The sequence below is a fragment of the Marmota monax genome, unplaced genomic scaffold, assembly GCF_021218885.2.
Source record: "Marmota monax isolate L192 unplaced genomic scaffold, Marmota_monax_Labrador192_F-V1.1 WCK01_AAM20220418_F8-fsc00108, whole genome shotgun sequence".
Lineage (NCBI taxonomy): Eukaryota > Metazoa > Chordata > Mammalia > Rodentia > Sciuridae > Marmota > Marmota monax.
The window spans coordinates 1261503-1274984 of NW_026694593.1; the positions used below are offsets into that span (position 1 = coordinate 1261503).

Consider the following 13482-nt stretch of genomic DNA (forward strand, 5'->3'; position numbering starts at 1 on the left):
TTTCTAGTTAACACCCTTTATTTGGGCCAGGGGTGGAGAGCATGGGGCTGTGTCCGTGCTGGTTGTGCACACTGCTGGAGCCTGCGGGGTGAGATGAGAAGAAGGGGGCTCAAAAGCCCGCTTAGGAAGACTTGAGGTTGCATGGAGACACTAACCCGCATCTGGATCTTCCAAGGGGCTTTATCTCATCCATTATTGAAATCCTAGGAGGTAGAAAAAGTCCTCATTTTATAGGCTGGGTGCAAAAAAGTCACCAAGCCAGGAAAAAGCCAGTCCTAGTTCCAGCCCTTCACTTCTCTGCCTGAGAATGTCAGAGCTTCAAGTTTCAAACAGACCCAGGCCTCAGCAGCTCCTTGTCTTCTGCCCCAAAATGTGGTGCCAAAACATTTCTCTGATGCTGATCCCCGACAGCTAGAGCCTCCCAGCTTTCATCATCCTGACCCTTGTCACCTCTTTAATTCCACTTTTCAAAACTCCGATTGGACCTCTATCCCTCCTGCTGCTTTTTTTATATTTTTTTTTTTGGTGGTGGAGGTGGATGGTTGGTTCTGGTGACTGAACCCAAGGGTGCCTTACCACTGAATTGTATCCCCAGGTGTTTTTTTGAGACTGTCCCGAGACTTGGGATTCTCCTGCCTCAACTCCCAAACTGCAGGGGTTCTAGGCATGCCCCACCGGGCAGGCATCCTGCTGCAGTTTCCAAGTCAAGCCTTCCATTGCGCCTTCCACTCCCAGAGGAGATCCAAGCCTGCCGCATCCCACCCTGCCCAGGCTTCCCCCTCCACTGCCCTTCCTCTCTCCCACTCTCCTCCAAAGGCAAGTCTATGTGCATTAACTCGTCGCTGACTTGGACCTTTGTAAATTTTGTCAATATTTACCTCCGGTTCCCATAAAGCCAAGATGCCCCCAGAGGAGCCAATATCCGCAGGCTGCTGGAGGTGGGAAGAGGGATACTTAGGTAGGGGAGCATTTTCCATCTTCCTGAATTGGCTGGGAACTGACCTGGAGTTTTGGAACCAGTTTAAACATTATCAAAAAGAGGAAATTAAACATCAGTGGGCTAATTAAATCTCTTTCCCATTGCTTAATATGCTGTGAATTGGGTGGCCTCTTCTCAGCAACTGAATGGTACAGGGCAGGGAAAGGAGCCTGGAGGCACATGGTCTCCCCTTCAGAGAGGGTGCTGGTGTCCTGGGTTACAAGGTGTGCCAGAGAGCGGACAGTGGAGGGCAATGGAAGTGGAACCTCCAGCCCAGCCTCCCTCTGCCTCTTACCTTCTTTCCAAGGACTCTCCCCCTAAAACTCCCTTCTAATAGCTAACCATCATTAAAAACGGGAGGCCAGGGGTGGTGGTTCACGCCTGTAATCCCAGTGATTTAGGAGGCTAAGTCAGGAAGATTATGAGTTCAAAGCCAGCACTGACAAAAAGCAAGGGTGCTAAGCAACTCAGTGAGACTCTGTCTCTAAGTACAAAATGGAAGTAGGGATGTGGCTCAGTGGTTGAGTGCCCCTGAGTTCAATCCCTGGTACCCAACAAACAAATGGGAGTGTGTAATGGCACACACCTATGATCCAAGCAGTTTGGAAGGTGGGAGGCTGAAGCAGAACGATTGCGAGTTCAAAGCCAGCCTCAGCAATTTAGAGAGGCGCTAAGTAACTCAGCAAGGCCCTGTCTCTAAGTTAAATATAAAGGAGGGCTGGGGGATACAGCTCAGTTGGTAGGGTGCTTGCTTTGCATGCACAAGGCCCTGGGTTGAATTCCAGGCAACACTCACACAAACGAAAAAGGCTGGGGATGGGGCTCAGTAGTTAAGTGTCCCTGCTTTCAATCCCTGGTACCAAAAATAAACCAAGTCGAGCCCTCTGTCCTAGAGACCCATCTTTGAGAGGGGTTTACTGCGAGACTTTCCTTACAACCCATGGCATGTAAAACCACTTCCAAAAAGACCAGCTGCCCTTTATTTCCTCCTTTCCCTTCGTCCCCATTTTACATGGGATGTGAGAATAATAGCAAAAACACTATATTTCTTGCATCGTTGAACCCTCAACAATCCATTTTACAGATTAGAAAACTAAGGCACAAAGCGGTAAGTAACTTGTCTGAGGTAAAGGTGAAAATCAGGTGCTCTAGCTATGTTGAATTGGAGCTATGCATTCAGGGTAGGGAGTTAGACTCGCACCATTTTCCACTTCTTTAGCCCTACAGTTCGCCTTCTTTCCCTCCACTCCTTTCTGCATCTTTCACCTCCGTCTGCCCCATACGTGTCTTTGACTTGCTGTTATCACTTTTTTTCTGAGGGGGGTACTACTGGGGACTGAACTCGGGGGCACTCAACCACTGAGCCATATTCCCAGCCCTTTTTTGCATTTCGTTTAGAGACAGGGTCACTGAGTAAACTTCTCAGGGCCTTGCTAAATTGCTGAGGCTGGCTTGGAATTCATAGTCCTCGGGCCTCAGCCTCCTGAGCCACTGGGATTATAGGCACCAGTGATAACCTTCCAAATCCTAATTCAAGGAGAGACAGCACCAGGGATTTACACACGGGTCTGGCAGGTGCAAGGGATTCTGGCAAGACCCCACAGCTGGCATTGCAGGGAGCTGCAGGGGAGCTACAGCTCTTGAGGCTGAGTCTTCTGGCATCAAGTTTCTGTGGTACCCCTAAATTGGTAAGTGGCCAGGGGAAGAGGGCACTGTAAGTGCTGGTACCAAATAAGGAAAAGAAATAACCCATTTAGGTCTGGGGCTGGGGCTCTGTGGTAGAGTGCTTGCCTAGCATGAGTGAGGCCCTGGGTTCAATTCTCAGCACCACATATAAATAAAATAAAGGTCCACTGACAACTAAAAAAAAAAAAATATATATATATATATATATATATATATATATATATATATATATATATATACACAAAAAGAAATAGTCTGTTTAGAGGTGAGGGTGGGGAGGACGGACAGAGGGAGATGGGCACTGACCTCTGATCCATGAGCCTAGACCCCTACGGGGAAAATGTCCTGAGAATTCTTGCACTGTCCTGGAGGCGGAGCAAGGATGAAGGGTCAAGACACCTGTAGGTGACAGAGGTTTATTCTCGGTTCCTCCTCTTTCCCACCTCTGTGAGCCATTGCCCCAGCCCTTCTCCCCTGGCCCCAGGCCCTGGCCTCCCCCATTCCACCACACCCAGAGTTGGTGATCAAAGGTCAGACTTTCCCACAGGACACTGCAGCCTGGCCCAGGGCAGCTTAGAATGTGTGGATCCTGCACCTGCTGTACCCTTCACCCAGGTGTCCCTTTGTCCCCGTTCATGAGCATGGCAGAAGGACCACTCTCCTGGGGCGTACTGGCTGCCCACTGCCTGCCTACCTCCTTTAGGGCCACATGTTCCTCCCAGCTTGGGCCCTGGGGCCACAGCCTTGAGCGCAAGTCCCTGAAGGTGTCTGTTAGGGCCTGCCGCGGCTCTCTGCGCAGGAGACAGTAGAGCACGGGGTTGAGGCAGCTGTTGCTGTGTGCCAGGCACGTGGTGACGGGGAAGACGTAGGTGTGGATGGTGTAGAAAGTGCTGTTCCAGGGCGCCAGGTCAAACTTCACCAGGACACCCCAGAGAGTGACCACATGGTTGGGGAACCAGCAGAGGAAGAAGGAGGCCACCAGGATACGGACAGAGCGGGCCACAACTCTGCTGTCCTGCCGCCGCCTCTGCCGCCGCCGCAGGAAGGCCAGCAGCAGCAGGTAGCTGGTGGTGATGACGCCCAAGGGCACCACGAAAGCCAGGACCACCCTCTGCAGCTGGTAGGCCCCCAGCCAGTACCTGCTGGGGAAGCGCAGCAGGCAGAGGCGCACACCCCACACCTCGCCCTCAGACCCAAAGATGGCCGTGGGCACTGTCACCAGAGCCGCCGCCAGCCACACTCCCAGGGTGGCCACACGGGCCCAGAAGAGTGAGAGGTGAGTGCCTGGCCCCGCAGCCATGGCCACCACCCAGTATCGGGCGACACTCAGTGCTGTGATGAGGAAGATGCTGGCGTAGATGTTGAGGACAGTGGCCGTCAGGACCACTTTGCAAAGGGCACTTCCAAAGGGCCAGTGGAAGTCCAGTGCTGACTCTGCCGCCCAGAAGGGGAGAGTGAGGGCCAGCCCCAAGTCCGCCAGAGCCAGGTTGAAGACGAAAGTGTCGGAAGGTGGGCCAGGGGCTCCCCGCGCGCAGCTGCCCAGCACCCACAGCACAGCCGAGTTGCCCAGCAAGCCGACGGCCCCTACCATCCCGTAGGCCAAAGCAACCGTGACCCTGAGGGCGAGGAACTGCACGGGCATCCCAGCATCCTCGGCACTCAGCGCGCTGCCTCCAGAGGCGTTGACCCAGAAGAACGTGGGTAGAGGGGAGGAGGTGTTGGGTGTGGGCATCGCAGGGCATCGGAGGTTGGTGATGCTGAATAAAGAGCCAGCAAGTGCCTGCCAGGCTGGCAGGGGCCACTGAGGCGCTCAGCGGGAGGCTCAGGGTGTGAGTGCTTCTCTGCGGCCTATAGCCGCCAGCCAGGAGCTGCAGCCCACACCCACACCTCAGAGGGAGGGGTGTGAGGACAGCTGCCTGCTCCCTGTTGGGCCAGTCCAGTGGTGGGTGGGGCATACCAAGAGGGACCTGAAACCTGGGTGTGTGTGTGGGGTGGGGGGAAGGGAGAGAGAGAGAGAGAGAGAGAGAGAGAGAGAGAGAGAGAGAGAGAGAGAGATCTGTGCAATGAGGAAGGGGAGAAGAGGGCATGACTTCACTGTGGAGGGCGCTCCAGGAGACAGCTCAGGAATAACAGGAGTCAAACCAAGGCTTCATCCATGCTAGGCAAGCGTTCTGTCATTGAGCTACATCCCTAGCCTTTTCTATTGTTGGGGGATTTTTTTGTTTTTGTTTTTGAGAGAAGGTCTCTCCCAAAATGCCCAGACTGGCCTCAAACTGTGATCCTCCTGCCGCAGCCTCTCAAGTCTGTAATCCCAGGTGTGTGCCAATGCTCCTGGCTTCCCTCTACTCCCAACCGTGTGCAGAGTCCCTCTGCAGAAAGTGCTCTCTTGGGGCCCAGGGGAGGGGCAAGGAGTGGACACAGAGGCAGGAATCAGGACAAGTGTCTGAGAAGAGGGAGCAGAGGGTCTTGAGTCTCACATCTGCTACTCACTAGCTGTGTGCCTTTGGGTGAGTTATTTTACTTCCTGAGCTTATTTCTTTGCTTAAAAGTTCCAGGAGTTAACCAAGTGCAGTGGCATATACTTGTTGTCCCAGCTACTCAGGAGGCTGAGACAGGAGGATCCCAAATTCAAGGATAGCCTGAATAACTTAGTGAGACCCTGTCCCTCCAAAATAAAAAGAACTGGAGCTATAGCTCAGTGATACGAGACCTTGGGTTCAATCCCAGCACCACAAAACAAAACAAAATTTTCAGGATTAACTAGGCGTGGTGACACACGTGTAGTCCTGGCTACACAGGAGGCTGAGGTAGCAAGACCACCTGAATCCAGGAGTTTTGAGGTTCCCTAGGCAACATAGCAAGACCCAGCTTAAAAAAAAAAGAAAATGTGGAGAGAGAGGGGGTACAGCTCAGTGCTCAGTGGCAGGGTGCTTACTTACTCAGCACGTGCAAGGCCCTGGATTCAGTTCTCAGTAGGGGAATTTTTTTTTTTTTTTTTTTTCCAGATAAAAGTCTCTGGCTGGGCATGGTGGTACACGCCTGTAATCCCAGTGTCTTAGAAGGCTGAGGCATGAGGATCACCAGTTCAAAGTCAGTCTCAGCAACTTATCGAGGAACTAAGCAATTTAGTGAGACCCTGTCTCTAAATAAAATATAAAAGAGGACTGGGGGTATGGCTTAGTGGTTAAGTGCTCCTGAGTTCAATCCCCAGTTTAAAAAAAAAAAAATCTCTAACAAAATTGGTGTAATGAATTAAGTTAATACGTGTGAGACAGCACTTTGTATGTCTGTGCAGGAATGACTGCTATTTCAAAGGAGAAGTTTGGGGCGATTGTGGTGCAGGGGAGCTGGACACTGAGCAGCTATTGTCATCATGCCCAGGGCACAGTGCCAACTAAAACACAGGTTGGAATTCATCTCAGCAGCAAATAACCTTGAGGGTAAGCCCAGAGAGGGAAAGGAGAGAGGAAGTCACAGCTTCCTGTTCGCCCCCTGCAGGGAATGCTGGGCCTGTGGGGACCTGGGTGGACCTGGACATGCCTTCTTATTCTGCTCTGTATTATTTCGTCCTTCCACCTGTGTCACCCACACTGCCACTTCACCTTTCCCACTCGGATCTGTGTAGCCAGAGTTCAACAGCACCCCACCCTCTCCTCTATTCCCCAAACCCTGTTTCAGAGCTGTGGGCCCTGAGACATGCTGTCACCACACCTCGTCCTGTCTCCCCATGATCTCAGTCCCAACTGGAAAAATGCCCCACTCGGTCATCACCTTTCATTGGCCATCTCTCTGTATGCAGCAGGAGCTGCACTGGGTAAAGGACAACATGCAAGGTGGGTAGGTAAAAGAGTGAGGCTTTTTCAAGGATTCCAACATATTCAACATCTTGTCCTCTGCTGGCTAATTAAGATAATGTTTGGGGATTTTGTTTTTGTTTTTTCCTTTTTTGCAGTGCTGGGGATGCCACTCAAGAAGGATGGGCCAGGCATTCTGCCCCCCGGTACCGAAGATTTGTTTGTTTGTTTTTGATAGCAGGTATTGAACCCAGGAGTGCTTAACCACTGAACCATACCCCCAGCCCTTTAAAATTTTATTTTATTTTCAGACAGGGTCTCACTAAGTACTTAGGGCCTCATTAAATTGCTGAGGCTGACTTTCAACTCGCAACCCTCCTGCCTCAGCCCCCCAAGCCGCTGGGATTATAGGCATGTACCACTTGGCCTGGCCCAAGATCATGTTTGATGTTTAGTCTTCCTGGGGTGCTGGGGAGCAGAGGGACTCTTCAGGACAATAAATCATCATGAGACTTGATGACTCCATATGAGAAACTCAGAGGTGAGAGAGATGCGGTCTGGATGAGTGTGAGGGGATGACAGGGAAGAATGTCCAGTCCTGGGTCAGGTGAGCCTCTGGGCTACCACCTGGACATTCTGACTGCTCCTGTGTGACTTTGTGCTAGTCACTCACTCAGGGCCATGTATACTCTTCTGCCCTCCCAGAATTACCTTAACAATATGGCAGTTATGAAAACTTCAATGCATTGGATTTATTTTCTCTTCACTAGAGAAAAGAAGGTAGGACAGAATTCCAGGCTTCTGCTGTCCCATTAAAATATCTGGCCCTTTGATTTCTTAAAAAAATTGTTTTTAGTTGTTGATTGACCTTTATTTATTATATGTGGTGCTCACTTAGAAAAAAGAAAAAAAAGATTTTTAAAGGTTGTAAGATACTGAGCTACTGATTCCTTAATTCTTTTTCTTCCTCCTTTCCTTCCTTCCTCTCTCTTTTTCCTCCTCTTCTTCTTTTTTTAGTCTTTAGTCTAATCTAAAGTGCCTCACTCATGCTAGGCAAAAACTCTACCAACTGAGCCACAACCCCAGCCCATGGCCCTCTGATTTCTTACTTCTTCGTCTTCTCCTTTTTTTAGAGCATAAAAGAGAATTTATTACAATGACTTAAGAGTACTGGGGATGTGGCTCAAGTGGTAGAGCGCTCACCTAGCACGTGTGAGGCACTGGGTTCGATCCTCAGCACCACATAAAAATAAAGATATTGTATCCACTTAAAACTAAAAAAAAAATATATATATATATATTTTTTTAAAGTATCTTCTGGAACACACTGGGTAATTGGATCCATGGAGATAGGAAAGATACATTCACTGCTAGATATGCCACCTGAAGCAGACAGCAGTGGAGAAATACTCTCCCCTCCTCCAGCCCTCCAATCTCGTGTCACAGTCTAATTGGCCAAACCCAATAGGAAGGCAACAGAACCCGGAAAATACAGCATGTAATAGTCAGTCCCTATGGGATCAAGAAAAGTGTAATGAACATATTTGAGGGAAAAGATCCAAAGACATACTTACATCAAAAGAAAAAACTAGCCCAGTGGCTTTGGAGGCTGAGAGAGGAGGATCATGAGTTCAAAAACAGGCTTAGGGCTGGGGCTATGGCTCAGTGGTAGAGTGCTCGCCTAAAATACATGAGGCACTGGGTTCAATCCTCAGCACCACATAAAAATAAAAAATAAAGATACTGTATCCACCTAAAACTAAAAAAAAGACAGGCTTAGCAAAAGCAAGGGGCTAAGTAACTCAGGGAGACCCTGTCCCTAAATAAAATACAAAATAGGGCTGGGGATGTGGCTCAGTGGTCAAGTGCCCCTAAGTCCAATCCTGGTATCCACCATCCCCCCAAAAAAGAAAAAAAAAAAACACCTATGAATTTGTTATAGGAAAATATGTTATCAAAGTTCAGAAATTCTCATTTGAGAATACTATTTTAAGTGGTACAGTCTTTTTTAGAAGATTGTTAAAGAGGTGGCCCACGCCTGTAATCATAGCGGCTGGGAAGGCTGAGGCAGGAGGATCATGAGTTCAAAGCCAGCCTCAGCAATTTAGCAAGGCACTTAACAACTCTGTGAGACCCTGTCTCTGAATGAAATACAAAATCAGGCTGGGGATGTGGCTCAGTGGCTGACTGCCCCTGAGCTCAATCCTCAGTACCCCCCTAAAAAAGAAAAAAAAAGATTTTTAAAGGTTATAAAATACTGAGCTACTGATTCCTTAATTCTTTTTCTTCCTCCTTTCCTTCCTTCCTCTCTCTTTTTCCTCCTCTTCTTCTTTTTTTGGTCTTTAGTCTAATCTAAAGCTTTCCCTTGGTCTGAGACCATCAACACTCCCTTGTGGTTATGTACAGAGGTGATCCCATGGCTTGTCAGGTCTAAGAACCTCTTTTTTTGGTACCCAGGATTGATTTTGTAGTACTCTGTTCATTCATTCAGGGGCACTCAACCATCGAGCCTCATCCCCAGCACTGTTTTGTATTTTATTTAGAGGCAGGGTCTCGCTGAGTTGCTTAGCACCTTGCCACCTTGCTATTGCTGAGTCTGGCTTTGAACTTCGCATCCTCCTATCTCAGCCTCCTGAGCCACTGGGATTACAGGCATATACTACCTCACCTGACAATTTTATTTTTATTTTTTGATACTGGGGATTGAACCCATGGATGCTTAATCACTAAGCCACATCTCCAGCCCTTTTTATGTTTTATTTTGAGACAGGGACTCACTTAGTTACTTAGGACCTCACTAAATTGCTAAGCTGGCTTTGAACTCATAATCCTCCTGCCTCAGCCTTCTGAGCTGCTGGGATTACAGGCGTGTGCCACCATGCCCGGCTAGAACCTCATTTTTGTTTTATATATATTTTTAGTTGTTTTAGACCTTTATTTTGTTTGATTTACATATGGTGCTGAGAATCAAATCCAGAACCTCACACATGCCAGGCAAGGGCGTTCCCGCTCAGCCCCAGCCCCAGAACCTCATTTTTGTAGTACTCTGTTCATTCGTTCATTCATTCATTCACTAATCACAGCATTTCTATGACCCTCACAATGTATCAGGCACTGTGCTAGATTCTGGGAGACAAAAATGAAATATGACTGCTTTCCTCATAAAAAAAGAATAAACAGCCTGTGTAATGGTGCATAATCCTGGCTACTCTGGAGGCTGAGGCAGGAGGAAGACAAGTTTGAGGCCAGACTCTGGAACTCAGCAAGACCTTGTCTAAAATAAAGATAAGAAAGGATTCAGTCTGGGCACAGGGGCATACACCTATAATCGGGAGGCTGAGGCAGGAGGATCATAAGTTCAAAGTCAGCCTCAGCAATTTAGCGACCCTAAGCAACTTAGTGAGACTCTGTGTCAAAATAAAATACAAATACAAAATAGGGCTGGGGATGTGGCTCAGTGGTTGAGTGCCCCTGGGTTCAATCCCTGGTACCCCTCCCCCCCAAAAAAAAAGAAAGAAAAAGACTGGGGATGTAACTCAGTGGTAGAGCACTGCTGCGTTCAAACTCCAGTACTACCAAAAAAAAAAAAAAAAGAAGAAGAAGAGGAGGAGAAGGAGGGACTGGGGATATAGTTCAGCTGGCAGAGTGCTTGCCTTGCATGCCCAAGACCCTGGATTCAATAAAATAAATAAATAAACTTTTTGAGATAGAAAGGATCTCATCTGAATCAATTTTTCATTTTATAGAGTGAAAGTGACTTGTTCAAGGCCACTAGGAAAGTGATGGCAGAAGCAGGATTTGAGATAAGAGTCCCTTGACTACTAGAAAAGTGCTCTTTTCACTACATTTTGAAACTCTGTAGGTGCTTCTTTCCACCCAGTATCTCCTTCCCACTTCCTGAGTGCCACAAGCTCCAGTCCCTATCCTTGGAAACGCCAAAACTACAGAGGGAAATGGCATCAGGATGCAGAGGGACAGTGACAACTCCTTTAGAGATGGTGCCTTAGTCACAAGTGCTAGAAGAGGAGGAACTAGATTTAACAAATAAGCTTTGCTATCCATCCTGTTCACATTACCCTGAAAGCCATATTTTACCAGTCCCACTTTCTATCCTGATCAGAGTCCAAGGACCTGTAGGGGTAGATTATGGTTGTCTGCCTTACATAAAAAGCATTTCTGCTGGGGTGGTGGCTCACACCATAATCCCAGTGACTCAGGAGGCTGAGTCAGGAGGATCCCAAGTTCTAGGCTAGTCTCAGCAACATAGTGAGACCCTGTCTCAAGATAAAAAATAAAAAGGACTGGGGATGTCACTCAGTGGTAAAGTACGCCTATGTTAAAACTCCAGTGCAAAAAAAAATTAATAAAATCTTAGAGATAATGACAAAAAAGATGTGCAGTGGCAGTATACTTAAAACTAGAAAGCACTGCTGAGAAAAACCAAAGAAGATCTAAACAAATGAAGAATTATACTGTGTTTATGTGTTCTTGAGTGGCAAAAGAATATATTCCTTTTTTTGTTGTTGCAATACTGGGGGTTGAACCCATAGATGCACTGTCACTGAGCTACATGCTCAGACCTTTTATTTTATTTAATTTACATTTTTTTTCCGGAGGGTGAGTACTGGGGATTGAACTCAGGGGCACTCAACCTCTGAGACACTTCCCCAGCCCTATCTTGTATTTTGTTTAAAGACAGGGTCTTATCAGTAAGATAAGTGCCTTGCTTAGTGCCTCGATTTTGCTGAGGCTGGCTTTGAACTCCTGATCCTCCTGCCTCAGCCTCTCAAGCTGCTGGTATTACGGTGCCCAGTATGCTCAGATCTTTTTAATTTTTTATTTTGAGACAGGGCTTGCTAAATTGCCCAGTGTGACCTTGATTTTGTGATCCTCTTGTCTCAGCCTCCCAAGTGGCTGGGATTACAGGTACACACCACTGCACCTGGCTGCAATAATATTGTTTAGTTTTCAGTTGTTGGTGGACTTTTTTTTTTAGAGAGAATGTGAGAGTGAGAGACAGAGAGAGAGAATTTTTTAATATTATTTACTTAATTTTTTTTTTAGTTTTCGGAGGACACAACATCTTTGTTTGTATGTGGTGCTGAGGATCGAACCCGGGCTGCACGCATGCCAGGCGAGCGAGCTACCACTTGAGCCACATCCCCAGCCCCTATTGATGAACTTTTATTTTATTATATTTATGTGGTGCTGAGAGTCAAACCCACTGCCTCACACATGTTAGGCAAACATTCCACTACTGAGCTATAAGCCCAGCCCTGCAAAAATATTCTTAAATGTTAATTCTCACAATTGTAGGTTCAACAATCCTAATCAAAATCCTATCAGGCTTTTAAATGTGTGTGTGTGTACATATATATATATATATATATATATATATATATATATGTGTGTGTGTGTGTGTGTGTGTGTGTAATTTTGTGTATATATATACACACACACAAGCATTCTAAAAGTCATGTGAAAATGAAAATATCCCCAAAATTTTTTAAAATAGCCAAATAATTTTGTAAAGAGATAATAATGGAGCAGCATTTGTGCTACCTGATCTCAAAGTTTACTATAACACTAGAGCAGTCAAAACAGTGTGGTTTTGGCACTGGAGGTGTAACTCAGTGATAGAGCACTTGCCTAGCATGTGTGAGGCCTTGGGTTTGATCTACAGTACCAGAAAAACAAAGTGAGGTTTTGCAAAAGAATAGACACACTAATTAATGGAAAAACATCTAGTCCTGAAATAGACTCGCATATTTATGGTCAACTGACTTTCAACAAAAGTACAAAGACAAATCATTGAAAAATGGATAGTCTTTGTCAACAAATGGTTCTGTAGCATTTGAATAGCTACAATTTTAAAAAGTGTACAAGAAGCTGGGTTCACTGGCTCACGCCTGTAATCCCGTAATCCCAGAAACTCAGGAGGCGGAGGCAAGAGGATTGCAAATTTCAGGCCAGCCTCAGCAATTTAGCAAGGTCCTAAGAAACTTACTGAGACCCTGTCTCAAAATAAAAAGTAAACAGGAATGGGGATGTGGCTCAGCAGTAGAGTGCCTCTGTGTTCAACTCCCAGTACTAATGAATGAATGGATAAAGAAAGACAGAAAAGAAGGAAGAAAGGCCTGGGGATACAGCTCAGTATTAAAGCATTCTGTTGAAATCCACGGTACCACCCCCCCAAAAAAGAGTACAAGAGAGAGCTTCAGGGCCGGGGCTGTAGCTCAGTGGTAGAGCACTTGCCGAGCACATGTGAAGCGCTGGATCTGATCCTCAGCACCACATAATAAATAAACACAATAAAGGTATTGTGTCCATCTAGAACTAAAAAGTATTTTTTTAAAGAGAAAACTTCAATCCGTTCTTCACATCATGCACAAAAAATAACTCAAAATGGATCATAAACCCCAAAACTTCTAGAAGAAAGCAAAGGATAAATCTTTTGTGGCTGTAGTTTAGGTAAATATTTCTTAGTTAAGGGCTGAGGATGTGGCTCAAGTGGTAGTGCGTTCACCTAGCATGCGTGAGGCACTGGGTTCAATTCTCAGCACCACATACAAATACATAAAATAAACATCCCTCAACAACTTAAAAATATTTTTAAAAACTGATAAATTGAACTTCAATAAAATTTTCACTCAATAAAATTTCCACTCTGGGGGCTGGGGTTGTGGCTCAGGGGTACAGCGCTTGCCTAACATGCAGAAGGCACTGGGTTCAATCTTCAGCACCACATAAATGTAAAATGAAGATATTGTGTCCACCTAAATCTAAGAAACAAACATTTAAAAAAAAATTTCCACTCTGAAAATATGATTAAGAGAATGAAAAGACAAGCCACAGACTGTGAGACAATATTTGCAAATTACAGTGCTGATAACAGACTTATCAAAGTTCACTAGTAAAAAGAAAACAAGCTTATTTTTAAAATGGGCAAAAGATTTGAACAGCTACTTCACCAAAGAAGAAATGAGAATAGCATAAGCAGATAAGATGCTCACCCTCATCAAT

At 46.4% G+C, this 13482-nt stretch overlaps 1 protein-coding gene across 4 annotated transcripts in view; it reads right to left on the bottom strand.

Annotated features, from left to right (window-relative positions):
* The window catches only part of Rxfp4 (relaxin family peptide/INSL5 receptor 4), a 24218-nt gene continuing 10736 nt past the window's right edge, over nucleotides 1-13482 (bottom strand). For 2 of the 4 annotated variants that reach the window (XR_006846635.2, XR_006846637.2), the window contains exons 3-5: nucleotides 2972-3064; nucleotides 879-1002; nucleotides 1-203 (exon numbers count right to left, since the gene is read on the bottom strand). Coding sequence is in view for 1 of the 4 variants with exons in the window: in XM_046422004.2 (XP_046277960.1) it covers nucleotides 3273-4397 (1125 nt within the window). In the remaining 3 variants the exon portion in view is untranslated. Of the gene's footprint in view, nucleotides 204-878; nucleotides 1003-2971; nucleotides 7816-13482 lie in introns of those variants that run through there. The other 2 variants (XM_046422004.2, XR_006846636.2) reach the window with 2 other exon arrangements.